This window comes from Pogoniulus pusillus, chromosome 11 (genome assembly GCF_015220805.1).
Source record: "Pogoniulus pusillus isolate bPogPus1 chromosome 11, bPogPus1.pri, whole genome shotgun sequence".
Taxonomy (NCBI): domain Eukaryota; kingdom Metazoa; phylum Chordata; class Aves; order Piciformes; family Lybiidae; genus Pogoniulus; species Pogoniulus pusillus.
In genome coordinates this window covers 4189186-4202999 of record NC_087274.1, presented here as the reverse complement: position 1 = coordinate 4202999, position 13814 = coordinate 4189186, and the positions used below count along the sequence as shown (strand labels likewise).

Below are 13814 nucleotides of genomic sequence, written 5' to 3'. Positions count from 1 at the left end.
GGAAAGAGCTGGTGTGTCTGCCACTTGTACCCTTGATAGATGCTGGAGGATGTGTTTATTTTCACTGCAAATAGCCTTCGCTCCCAACGGGACCTTGGCATCGCCCCAGGCCCGTCACAGGTTGTGCTGGTGCTGAGCTGGGACAGGGAGCAAGGTTACCCTGGGTAGCTGGCAGCAGGGAGCCCCAGCTGGGGAAGCTGTGTGCAGGCTGGGTGGTGAGGCAAGCAATGGAACTGCTTTCAGCAGCATTGGTGTCAAGGAAAACCCTGAAGGATAAAAGTGGGGGCTGCTGTGAGCTGCTCTCAAGCGGGAGATGAAAGGCAGAGCCAGGAGGGGAGGGAGCAGGGGACAGGCTCCTGATCGCTCCTGGTCGCTCTGTGCTGCCTGTCCCCCTCCAAGGTCACCCTGTCCCACAGCAGTGCTGGCAGCTGGATCCCATCCTCTGGGAATGCCCAGCTCATGCTGCCAGGATGGGCAGGAACAACCCAGCTATGCCCACCCTGGCTGCCAGAACTAGAGGGACTAAGACACCCCCCCAGAAAAGCACTGGGGGCAGTGGGGAAGGCTGGGGAGGCATGGCAGCTCAGGACTTTGCTCCTCAGTCTGAGACTTGTGTGGGCAGCAAGGCTGGGGAGGGGACTGGAGAACAGCCCTGTGAGGAGAGCCTGGGGGAGCTGGGGGTGTGCAGCCTGCAGAAGAGGAGGCTCAGGGCAGAGCTCATTGCTGTCTACAGCTGCCTGAAGGGAGGCTGGAGCCAGGTGGGGTTGGGCTCTTCTGCCAGGCAAGCAGCAACAGAACAAGGGGACACAGTCTCAAGCTGTGCCAGGGGAGGTCTAGGCTGGATGTTGTTAGGAAGTTGTTGTCAGAGAGAGTGATTGGCATTGGAATGGGCTGCCCAGGGAGGTGGTGGAGGCACCATCCCTGGAGGTGTTCAAGAAAAGCCTGGACGAGGCACTTAGTGCCATGGTCTGGTTGACTGGCTAGGGCTGGGTGCTAGGTTGGCCTGGCTGAGCTTGGAGGTCTCTTCCAACCTGCTTGATTCTATGATTCTAAGTCTGAGCAGAGTGCGTGGCCACACTGCTGCTCCTGTGAGCCACGTTCTGTAGGCTGGCAGGAGCTGGCAGCTCTCACTGTATGGACAGAGGGCTGCAGGGCGTGGGGCTGCCCTGCTTGGGCACCAGCAGCAGGCATGCTTCCCAGCCCAGGAGCTGGGAGGAGGAGGGCATCATTATGTCTAGATCTGGCAAGGGGCATAAAGTGGCTGCAACTAGGTGTGAGCCCCTGGCATCTTTCCTTTCCCACACTGATGGAGCTGTTGTGATTGGGAAGGAGGCACACATGCTGCTGGGCATTGCTGTGGGGATAGACAAGCCTGAGCATCCCTTGGGAAAATGGGCACAGCCTGGGGGCACACCGTGGGGCACACCCCATGGCAGAGGGATGAAACTAGATGATCCCTGTGGTCCCTTCCAACCCTAAGTGATTTATGATTCTATGATTCTAGGATGGCACACAAGCTACAGGCACAGGCATTTCACCTCTAGCCCCACAGTTATGACTATACAACTCCTCATTAAACACAGAATGGGTTAGGTTGGAAGGGACCTCAAAGATCAGCCACTTCCAACCCCCCACCACAGGCAGGGACACCTCCCACTACAACAGGTCACTCAAGGCCTCATCCAGCCTGGCCTTGAAAACTTCCAGGGAGGGAGCAGCCACAGCCTCCCTGGGCAACCTGTGCCAGTGTCTCACCACTCTCACTGCAAAGAACCCTTCCTAACATCTAGTTTGAATCTCCCTTCTGCCAGTTTAAACCCATTCCCCCTTGTCCTGTCATTAGAAGTCCCTCAATAGTTCCTCCTCCCCAGCCTTCCTGTAGCCCACTTCAGATACTGGGAGGCCACTCCAAGGTGTCATGGAAGCCTTCTCTTCTCCAGGCTGCAGAGCCCCAACTCGCTCAGCCTGTCCTCACAACAGAGCTGCTGCAGCCCTCTGCACATCTTGGTGGTCTCCTCTGGACTGGCTCTAACAGTTCCATGTCCTTCTTGTGTTGGGGGCTCCAGACCTGCACACAGGACTCCAAAGGCCTTTCTATCATGGCACCCTGTGCCCAGTCCTGGTGTAGCACCCAGCCACCTCCAGCTCTCCTACTCCTCCAAGCCAGCAGGATGATGCTCCCATGGGTGCTGTCCATCACCAGTTCTGAGCCTTTCTGCCTCCCACTTTCCTGGGTTAGCTCAGGGGTGGTGGGACCTGCTGCCAGCACCACTGGCAGGGGTGGCTCTGCCTTACCTTGTGGCCCACATCTGACCAGCCAAAGAGAACTGGGGACACATCCAAGCCATCAAAGCGTCTGTTCAGGGGAAGAGATGCCCCAGCCAGGGCCACCAGCGTAGGGAAGATGTCCAGGGTGCTGGGAAAAGAGGTGGGTTTCATCAGAACATGAAGTGAATCACCCCTGAAGGTCCCTCCAAGCCCACCTGCACCCCATGGTGGCACTTAGGGGGCACTCAGTGCACCGACAGCAGGGAACAGCCACAGATTGGGCACCAGCTGCTTCACATCACCCACCCCAACAGCTGAGCTCTGCAGAAAAGGTTAAACTCAGCCTGCAGCAGGACTTGGCCCTGGCAAGCCCTGGCTCTGCACACCTCCCAGCCCCGGCGTGGCTCCATGCCAGGCGCTCTGGGTGCAGCCAGGATCTGCCTCTCCCATTGCCCAGCAAATCCTGCAGCCGCAGGGCAGGGGCACAATGGGGAGCAGGGCAGCCCCCTCCTGTCCTCCTCCCCTCCCGAGGGGACACAGAGAGCAGGCCAGCAGGAGAAAGTGCTGGCAGAGGGCTTTGCAGGGCAGTGCCAGCAGATCCCGTGGCCCCAGGGAAGTGCAGCCTGGCAGTGGCAGTGTGCAGAGCAGTGCTGGGTGTGCACTGCCACCAACACCCCCAGCCCTGCCGGCGCTCAGCCCTCCCAGCCTCAGCCACAACAAAACAGCTTGGGGCTCGCCCTTGGATGCAGGAAAGGAGTGGGTGACTCCCTGTGCCCCCAGCTCCGTGGGGATGCAGAGAGGGAGGGTCCCTGTTCTGCTGCCTGCGGCCCCACAGCCGAAGTTCAGACGTGGCCATTCCTCACCTCATTGCTGCCTGCAGCTACCTGAAGGGAAGCTGGAGCCAGGTGGGGTTGGTCTCTGCTGCCAGGCAAGCAGCAACAGAACAGGGGGGCACAGTCTCAAGTTGTGCCAGGGCAGGTCTAGGCTGGATGTTAGGAGGAAGTTGTTGGCAGAGAGAGTGATTGGCATTGGAATGGGCTGCCCAGGGAGGTGGTGGAGTCACCTTCCTTGGAGGTGTTGAAGCAAAGCCTGGATGAGGCACTTAGTGCCATGGTCTGGTTGCTTGTATAGGGCTGGATGCTAGGTTGGACTGGCTGAGCTTGGAAGTTTCTTCCAACTTGGCTGATTCTATGATTCTATGATCCCTGTGCTGTCAGAGGGGCCATGGGTCAAGCAATGTCCTTGCTGTGCTGTCAAGTGCCCCTTGCTGTGGTGGGATGAGGACCACCTGGTTCTGGCACCAGCCCCTAACATAGTCTTGGCAGGGGCTTCCCTCTCCAACAGCTCCACTGTTGCCCAGTGGGGCCTGGACTCAGCTGCAGCAGGACAGGGTCAGCCCACTCACAGCCACCACGTCTGACCTCCACCCTCCAGGTCCCACTCCTGCAGGGCACAAGTGTCTTATCCCCACCACCACCCCCAAGTGCATCCCTCTCTCTCACAGCTGTGGTCAGGGGGTGACCCCACACCTCTACAAAGAGTCACCTGTACCAAGGGTGTCCCACAGCCCTAGGGGACAGCGTGACAAAGTGACACATCACAGCACTGCCCACCCTGGAGATGCAGCCATGGCATGGGAGCCAACAGGGACTCAGCCCACATCCTTCTGGCTGCAAAACCCAGGGCTGGCAGCACGGGGGTGAAATCCTCTGGGCTTAACTAGGGCAAAGAAATTGCTGGGGGTGGCAAGGGGTCCCTGGGATGCTGCCACTGTGCCATCACCCTGCTCCTGCCACCATGCTGCTACTGCATGGTGTGTGATGGTGCAGCAGAGAGAGAGAGAGAAAAGAGCCTCGGGCTGCAGGGCCCCCAGATGTCCCACAGAACCAGTTTTGATTTAGCTGCTAAGAGACAGAGAGAACAAATAAGAACAAACACTGCTGAGCACAGCCCTGGGACAGGGCTCATGGAGGCAGCCCCTGCTGCCAGCCCAGCCAGGAAGCTCCCAAAAACATCCTGGCAGGGACATCCCTGCAGCCACCTCGCTGAGCTCAGCCCAGGTCCACCCAGGACAGGCCCTGCTTTGTGTGCTCCTGGTCCTACCAGTGCTCAGCACCCTCAGGATCGAGAGAGGTGATTCTGCCGTTCTGCTCTGCTCCACCTCATCTGGAGTACTGTGTCCAGCTCTGGGGCCTTCAAGGACATGGACCTGCTGGAGGAGGTCCAGAGGAGAGCCAGGAAGAGGATCACAGAGATGAAGCACCTCTGCTACAAAGGCAGGCTGAGAGAACTGAGGCTCTTCAGCCCAGAGAAGGCTGCGAGGAGACCTTCTGGCTTCATTTCAATAACTAAAGGGGACCTCCAGGAAGGCTGGGGAGGGGCTGCTTAGAAGGGCTTGCAGTGATAGGATTAGAGGCAATGGTTTGAAACTAGAGGGTAGATTTAGGTTGGACATTATCATAGAATCAATCAAGCAGGTTGGAAGAGACCTCCAAGCTCAGCCAGGCCAACCTAGCACCCAGCCCTGGCCAATCAATCAGACCATGGCACTAAGTGCCTCAGCCAGGCTTGGCTGCAACACCTCCAGGCACAGCCTCTCCAACACTTCCCTGGGCAGCCCATTCCAATGCCAATCACACTCTCTGCCAGCAACTTCCTCCTAACATCCAGCCTAGACCTTCCCTGGCACAACTTGAGACCATGCATGAGGAAGCTCTTCGCAGTGAGGGTAGTGAAATGCTGAAAGAGCTTGCCCAGGGATGTGATTGAGACCCCATTCCTGAAGACATTCGAGGTCAAACTTGATGGTACCCTGAGCAGCCTGGTCTAGCTGGAGATGTCCTCTGCTCACTGCAGGGAGCTTTGACATGACCTTTGAGGGTCCCTTCCAACCTGATGCATTCTATGATCCAATCTCCATCACACTGCATGTGGACACTCTATGACTGCTCCTCCAAACAGCCCCAAACCAGTGGATGGGATTGCTGAAGCCATCACCAAGGTGGGAGGACAACATGACTGAGGACAAAGGTGGTCAAATGCAGGGCACAGGTGTAACCCATGGAGAAAAGGCATCAAAGCAAAGGCCTCCCTGGCAGGCAGACCTCAGCAGCCATGCTGCCAGCCCCAGTCCCAGCCAAGAGAGATTTAACCAAGTCACTCCAGTGTCCTGCTGCCACCCAAAAGGCTGTGAGCAAGGGGCCTGGCAGTGCCTGGAGAGGGGCAGCTCCCTGCCTGCTGCCAGAAGGGCAGAGCTGCCTAGGATGCTGCGCTGGCCATAAGCATCCTAGGCAGGACCAGCACTGCCAACGATGACGTGGTGCAGGCAGCTGCAGGCAGCCAAACCAGCTCTGCCCACACCCCAACCAGTTTGCCCAACCTGCCCAGCCCCACGCCGCCAGCACAGCCAGAGTGGTGCAATCTGCTCCTTCACCACCCCACTGACCTACTTCTTCTGTGCCCTACTTTGGGTTGGGGCAGGGAAGGGCAGAAGCTGGGCTGGTGGCTCCAACAATTAAGGCTAATTAAGAAAAGCCAACAAGGCAGTTTCTGCAGAGCCCAGCGTGCAGGTGCAGGTCCGTGGTGATGTCTCAGCACTTCTCTGCTGGCTTCGGCTTCCCCGGCCCCGGGGCACACTCACCCTCACTCACCTCTCCACACCCTGCACCGGGGAGAACGTGGAGCTGCGGAGAGGCAAGGCACAGGCTGTTCTCCTCAGCTGTGTGGCCAAGGCTGCCTGAGTTTTCATAACCTCAGGGGCAGAAGGAGGCTCATGCCAGGTGGTTAATGCCTGCCCTCGCCCAGCTCCTGCTCTTCCTGGGGGATCCCACTGGACAGGAGTCCTTCCTCAGCTGCAGAAGTCTCCCAGCCACATCTGCTTTCATTCCCACACACGGATTTCAGTCCCTCCCCAGCTTCCTGGGCTTCCCCTTCAGCTTGGAGAGACAAGTCTTGAACCATGCTCTTTTGTGAGGGCAGCAAGAAGCCAGCCTAGCACATGCTTGTCCTTCAAGGGTGCTGGGCTCTGCAGAAACTGCCTTCTTGGCTTCTCTTAATCACACCTAACTGCTGGAGCCACCAGCTGAGCTTCAGGTAGTGAGAGGACTGGGGGGAATGGAGCAAAGCTGGAGGTGGGGAGGTTCAGAGTGGGAATGAGGAGGAAGTTCTTCACCGTGAGAGTGGTGAGAGGCTGGAATGGGTTGCCCAGGGAGGTGGTTGAGGCCCCATGGCTGGAGGTGTTTAAGGCCAGGCTGGCTGAGGCTGTGGGCAGCCTGCTCTAGGGTAGGGTGTCCCTGGGCATGGCAGGGGGTTTGGAACTGGCTGCTCCTTGTGCTCCCTTCCAACCCTGACTGATTCTGTGATGCTATGTCCCCACGGGTGGCTCTGTATGCAGAGCAAAGCCCCCTGCCCCAAGGCACTGCAAGCACCAAGCAGCCCCTGCCCTCCACACCCCTCTGAATCTCCCTGCATTCCCTGGCCAAAAGGTCAGAGCATGGCTAAGACCACGGTGGTGACACCTTTCTGAACAAGAGCCATCACCCACATCCCCCAGGCTGGCTCTGTTCTGCTTCCCAAACAGGGGAGTGGCCTCTCCCTGTGCCAGGGCATCACCTTGCACCGGCCAGGCACGGCCCTGTGGCAGTGCCAGGCTGATGGGAGGACATCAGGCACGCTCTGACTCCCAAGAAGTTGCTTCCCAAGAGCCTGGGGAGCAGCACAACGCATGCTGCTGATGGCTTGCTAGATTTCCACTTGTCCAACCTGCTGGACTGGAGCTGAGAAATGCAGGAGATAAGGTCTTTGTCCTCAAAGACCTTATGGGATGCCTGAGCAGGGCCACAGCTGTGCAGTGGGGTCAAAAGGTTTGGTGGGACTTGGGGGATGGGGCCCAGCACCCTGCCCTCACTGCCTGAGCAGGTTGGCAGCTCTGCCCCACGTCCCAGTGGTCAAGTTCATCACCCAGACATGGAGGAGAAGGTTTGGAGGTGAAACCCAAAGTAAAGAATCATAGAATCAAGCAGGTTGGAAGAGACCTCCAAGCTCAGCCAGCCCAACCTAGCACCCAGCCAAGCAACCAGACCATGGCACTAAGTGCCCCAGCCAGGCTTGGCTTCAACACCTCTAGGCACTGCCACTCCACCACCTCCCTGGGCAGCCCATTCCAATGCCAATCACTCTCTCTGACAACAACTTCCTAACAACATCCAGCCTAGACCTCCCCTGGCACAGCTTGAGACTGTGTCCCCTTGTCCTGTTGCTGCTTGCCTGGCAGCAGAGCCCAACCCCACCTGGCTACAGCCTCCCTTCAGGCAGCTGCAGGCAGCAATGAGCTCTGCCCTGAGCCTCCTCTGCTGCAGGCTGCACACCCCCAGCTCCCTCAGCCTCTCCTCACAGGGCTCTGCTCCAGGCCCCTCCCCAGCCTTGCTGCCCTTCTCTGGACACCTTCCAGCACCTCAACATCTCTCTTGAATTGAGGAGCCCAGAACTGGACACAGCACTCACTGCACCCCATCCCCTCCACCAGAACATTCCCTGGCTTGCAAAATTCCAGCTCTTAGAGCTGTCCTCAGGCCTCTTAAGGACTAAATGGCTCCAGCTTATCTCAGGGCCTCAGAAACACCCGAGGCCTCTAGAGCCCAACAGTCAGGACCTACTTCTAGCATCTGGGACCCTCCCAACACTCAGCAGTTTGCCAGGCCCCACCACCCTGACCTTCACCATTTGGTGTTTCAAGGGATGAAAGGGGATGAAGCATCCCAGGCTGCTGCCCCCAGCCCAGGCTGTGACACCACCATGCACAGGTGGGGTAGGGGCAAAGAGGGGGCAAGTGCTGCATGGAGAGGTTTAACTGATGCAAGGGAAAGCTGCAACTGCCACACCCAGAGGTGCAACTGCTGCATGCAGAAGTGCAGGTGCTGCATGGAGAGGTTTAATTGCTGCAAGGGAAAGCTGCAACTGCCACATCCAGAGGTGCAACTGCTGCATGCAGAAGTGCAAGTGCTGCATGGAGAGGTTTAACTGATGCAAGGGAAAGCTGCAACTGCCACATCCAGAGGTGCAGCTCTTGCATGCAGAAGTGCAAGTGCTGCTTAGAGAGGTTTAATTGATGCAAGGGAAAGCTGCAACTGCCACATCCAGAGGTGCAGCTCCTGCATGCAGAAGTGCAAGTGCTGCTTGGAGAGGTTCAGCTGCTGCATGGAGAGGGGCAGCTGCTACACGCAGAGGGGCAGCCACAGGAGAGATGCAACTGCTGCATAGAGAGGTGCTGCTGCTGCATGCAGAGGTGCAGCACAGTTGCACCTCTCCATGCCACCCTCCGTGGTGCAGAGGCCTCGGCGAGGAGCAGCAGGCAGCAGCTTTTCCCCTGGGCTGCCGGCGGAAAGTTGCCACCTCCCGGCCCGGCCGCATCCTGCGCTGATTGCAAAGGGCCATTCCCCGTCCAGCCTTTCCCACAACCGCACCCTGCTCCACATAAAGCCATTCACAAACCACAAAGCCTAAGCCTGCTCCTCGGTGGAGAGAGAGAACATCGTCAGCTTTTAATTATCGGGAGGCACTCGGCCACCGCGGGCAGGAGGCACAAGGAGCCCAGCGCCGGCTACCGCCAATGCCAGCCTCACAAAAAGCCCTTTCAGCTCCTCTTTGCTGAAGCATGAACTCTTAGGGGCTTAGGAGAGGACAAGAGCACAGGGTCTGGCACAAGGCAGGCAATAACCAGTGTGGGTAGCTGCTGCTGCTGCTGCCAAAATCCAGCTCATTACCTTGGTCCCGGCGCGGGCACTGTGGGGGTTTTGGAACTAGGGCAAGAGGGTTGCCCTGCTGCCCAGTGTTATCTGGCTCAGCTCTTACCTAAGCAGGGCACTGCTCGTCCTGTTGGCAGGGATGTGCCCAGGCCAGTACACCACTGCTGGCACCCGGTGCCCTCCTTCCCAGGTTGTTTGCTTTGCAGAGCTCCCTCCTGCAAGAGAGAAAGGCAAGACTCAGCATCCCACAGCCCAGGAGATTGGCACTGATGGCAAAAGCTCCTGCCCTGGTGGCCCAGGGCTGCCAGCTGTTCCAACATTGCAAACGCCTGCTGGTGTGGGTGCTGGGTGGGTGGGAAAGAATGGCCATCCTATTCCAGGGATAGCATCCTCCACGGGGAAACAAAGCCTTTTGAGGAGCTTCCTTTCCTGGGAAGGGAGCTACTCAGAGACCAAGATGGGAGTAAACGACCCAACAGGAGGATGACTGCACTGGAAAGGGACCTGGGTCGGGGGATGGAGAAGAGTTACAGGACTTTTAAAAACAAACAGGGTAAGGGAGAAGGAAGAGGCCTCAGCTTGGCACCACTTCTGTGTTTCTCCTCTGTTCCAGTGAGTGATGAGAAAAGAAGCCAACTGCCAGAGCTGCCACATTTCCACCCACTATAGATTTGGGGTGAGAATATGGAGCTGGTGGAAATATAGAAATCTAATGCAGTGGCTGTGAATGGTCCCATGAAGGTGGGCTGCTGCCCTCTGCATGGAAAAGCACCACCAACTCCCCCAGCCTGCTGGCAACCTGCTTCATTAACCATCCCATCCTGCTGAGAACCCTCCTGCCAGCTAATTAACCTGGTTAGATGTTTCTCTGCCAGCACCCAAAACGTCCCTGCTTTGCCCTTGGCTTTGAGATGTCTGGCACGGGGAAGTTGACAGATCTGCTCCTCCACCTAGGACACTGAGCACTGAAACTGGGGTGCTGAGCACCAAAACAGAGGTGCTGAGCATAAAAACGGGGGTGCTGAGCAATGAAATGAGGGTGCTGAGCACAGAAATGGGCATGCTGAGCAATGAAATGAGGGTGCTGAGCACAGAAACGGGAAAGCCGAGCACAGAAATGGAGATGCTGAGGATCCAAATGGGTGGAAGGGTGTTGAGAGAGGCTCTGCACTGGGCACAGCCCAAAGGACCCCCCAGGCAGCTGGCAGGGGAAGGGGCTGGGAATGGGGCAAACAGAAAATGCCAACCCAATTCATGGAGCAAACTTCCCAGGAGCAGCCTTTGTCTGCTGCTTTTCAGCGTGCGCATGGCAACGGCGCTCGCCCAAAGCCATTTCCTCCGGGCACAGCCAAGAGCAAGGCGAGGTCCCCACCGTGGCACAGCCACCTCAAGCTCCTCTGTGTCCCTGCAGCGGTCCCCACCCCAGCCAGGCCTCTCTGGGAGTCACCTCCTGGTGCTACAGGCATCTGATCCAAGAGATGCTATCAGAGTGGAGAAGGACACATATGGCATGTATGGATGCCATGGCACCAGTGGCATGAGGGACATGGAAAAGGTTTCTGACTCTGCTGCCCATCCTGCTGGCATGGGCCAGGCACATCCTCAGTCTCTGCCACTTTCCATACAAACTTCTGATGTTTCCCTCTCTGGGGCCTGAAGTGGTGGGAAATAACCAGCCCTGAGGTGTCTGGTGGCAGCTGGAAATGTAAGAGCCCTTTGAACGCATCGCCCAGAGAGCTTAGGCAAGGTGCCAGCCTGCCTTCAGACAGCAGTGAAAGCAATTAATGGCAATTAACAGCATTGCCCCTCTCTGCACACACTAAATAACTCAGCCTCCCAGTAAGGAAACTGCATTTTAAGGGGTTTCTGGGCCAGGTCAGGAGGGCTCTGGCAGAACATGGGGTGGGCATTTCCCTCCAGCCACCCCACTCCCTCTGGCTGGGCAGGACACTGGAGCTGCCCATGAATGAGCTCACATTGACACTCTGGGCAGTAAATGGGGCTGAGACATCCCAAAGCCAAGCAGGGACTTTTCTCTCAAGCCCTGCTGCTGTGGGGGCTGTGGAGGTTGTGGTTTTCCAGGAAAGCTGAACTGAGCATTCCCATACCGGGATGAAACCGCTGGTCCCCCTCCCACCACGCACAGCAGGTCCTCAGCAAAGGAACCCTGGATTTGGGAGGCTCCCAAACCTGCTTCAGGACACAGCCAGCATCACATCCCCAAAAAACACATCTCCATCCCACAGCACCTCTTGCAGGGCTTTTGGCCCCAAGATGGGATCCTGGGAGCTGTGGGAAGCTCCCCCACAGGAGCAGGGATGTGGCACACGTGGATGTGCTGCTCTCTGCAAGTGAGGACTGACTCTAGCCACCACTTGAAATCAATGGAAAACAGCCATGGGATTTGGGTTGGACCCTAGGGGGAAACTCCAAGCTAAGTGGTCATCCCACCCTCCCCCTGCCCTCCTGCTCCTCAAAGGGCTTTGTTTCCCCGCGGAGGATGCTATCCCTGGAATAGGATGGGGCCAGGCTTTCCCACCCACCCAGCACCCACACCAGCAGGCGTCTGCAGTGTTGGAACAGCTGGCAGCAGACCCTGACGCCCAGCTGGCACTCAAAACATCCCTGCAGCACCCAGCTGAGGGACTTCAGGAGCCATCCTGCCCTGTCACATAGAAAAGACCTCTGAGATGACCCAGTCCAACCATCACCACGGCCATTAAAGAGCATCCCGAAGCGCCGTGCCCGGGCATGCCGCTGCCCTGCCAGCCTGCTGTCCTCCACAGCCTGCCACCACTGCCAGGGCTGGAGGTGCTTTCCCAGGGCAGCAAGAAGCTGGAAAGGAGCCGTGTTTTCCTAGCTTTGTTCCTGAACACTGGACTGCCTGTCCCATCTGCTCCGGCTTTGTGACCGCCGGTTGCTCAAGAGCTGCCCAGGTCGGCAGCAGAGTTTGCTTACCCAAAACAAACAAAAAAGAGAAATAACTTAAGGTTACAATTTCATCCCGAGGCCAGCCCAAGGAAGGGCTTTGGGAATGGGAAAGCTGGGTGTCAGGAAGCGGAGGAGGAACAGAGGGAATGAGGAGCCGAGCCGTGGCCCCTCCGTCACCACCGCTCCCTCCCCGCTGACCCGGGAGCGGAGAGGGGGAGCCAGCCCGGGGAGCCTTTTGCTCTGCGTAACAGGAGTGGGAAGAGCCTGACTCATGCATGCTTCTGGCTGCTGGGGCTGAAAGAAACCCACCGAGCAGATGGCTTGGCCGGAAAGGGAATAAAGGCAACAACAACAAGCAAAAAAACCCTCCCAGCAAACGGTGGAAAGAAAGAAAAGCAAAGTCCGGAGCTGCTGGGAGAGCTGGCACAGAGACCCACCCAGAGCTGACGGTGCTTGGGTGGGGAGAGCATCCCACCTCCAAAACCAGCAGCTACTCACCCTGAGCTCTGGGGTGACAGGGACTGGGCCCCCCCAGCACCACCCCCAGCAGTACTCCATCTCCAAAACCAGCAGCTACTCACCCTGAGCTCTGGGGTGACAGAGACTGGACCCCCCCATCACCACCCCCAGCAGTACTCCATCTCCAAAACCAGCAGCTGCTCACCCTGAGCTCTGGGGTGACAGGGACTGGGGCCCCCCAGCACCACCCCCAGCAGTACTCCATCTCCAAAACCAGCAGCTACTCACCCTGAGCTCTGGGGTGACAGAGACTGGACCCCCCCATCACCACCCCCAGCAGTACTCCATCTCCAAAACCAGCAGCTACTCACCCTGAGCTCTGGGGTGACAGAGACTGGACCCCCCCATCACCACCCCCAGCAGTACTCCATCTCCAAAACCAGCAGCTACTCACCCTGAGCTCTGGGGTGACAGGGACTGGGGCCCCCCAGCACCACCCCAGCAGTACTCCATCTCCAAAACCAGCAGCTACTCACCCTGAGCTCTGGGGTGGCAGGGACTTGGGCTTCCCAGCAGCAGTTTTAGTGGAAAATTTGACATCTCAAAACTACAAAATCATCCTGGGGTGTTCTCAGGGCAGCAAAGCCCAGGGTAGCAGCCAGTGGAAAGGCTGGGAGGTGAAATGTTCCCCATGTGTGTCCCCCCCCAGGGAGGTTTGTGAAGCAGCCCCCTGCGCTCCAGGGAGCACAGATCTCTCCTCCCCCAGCACTGCCAGGTTACCTCGCTGCCTCTGCCAGGCCCCCACGAATGGCCCCAGGCGTCCAGCCAGCTCACACTTCTGTGCCCAGGGGCCATTGTCACCTGCAAGAGAAAGAAATGGCCCCATGAGTGACACCAGGGCCAGGAGACACCCCCACAAGGTGGCAAGCGACCCCTCCACCCCTCTTTGTCATCGCCATGCTGCATTCCCACCTCAGCAAGAGCTGGGGGGTACCCTGACTGATTCTATGGTTCTATTTCCCTTTCCTTCCAAGGGCCAGGGCTGCCCAGGTGCTGGGTGAGAGGCTGGAGCAGAGCTGGGCTGTTGTGGGGGGGGACACGGCTGCCACCAGCTTTGGGCCTTAATGAGCGGTTCCTGTCCTCAGGAGCAAGAGATCCTCATTAAGGAGCAGCTCAGAGAGCGGATTTGGGCCTCTTAATGAGTGAGGATTTGTGCTCTAATTAGGCACAGCCCTGCCGGTTCAGCCAAGGGTGGGTGACAGGGTGGGGACCCAGCTGAGCGGCCACAGCAGCCCAGGACCCCTGTCCCCACCATGAGGTAGCTTGGCTGTGTCTGCTGATCACTCCCCAGCCACAGAACAGCCGAGAGCATGGAGGGAAGGGGACAAACAGAGGTCCTGACCTCCACCAGCC

The 13814-nt window shown here is 58.1% G+C and overlaps 1 protein-coding gene across 3 annotated transcripts in view; it reads right to left on the bottom strand.

Moving 5' to 3' along the window:
* Positions 1-13814, bottom strand: part of ARSG (arylsulfatase G) — a 35570-nt gene that overhangs the window by 4619 nt on the left and 17137 nt on the right. For all 3 annotated transcript variants that reach the window (XM_064150642.1, XM_064150644.1, XM_064150643.1), the window contains 3 exons: positions 13182-13262; positions 9118-9226; positions 2296-2416 (listed from right to left, as the gene is read on the bottom strand). In XM_064150642.1, the coding sequence (XP_064006712.1) occupies positions 2296-2416; positions 9118-9226; positions 13182-13262 (311 nt within the window). The remainder of the gene's footprint in view (positions 1-2295; positions 2417-9117; positions 9227-13181; positions 13263-13814) is intronic.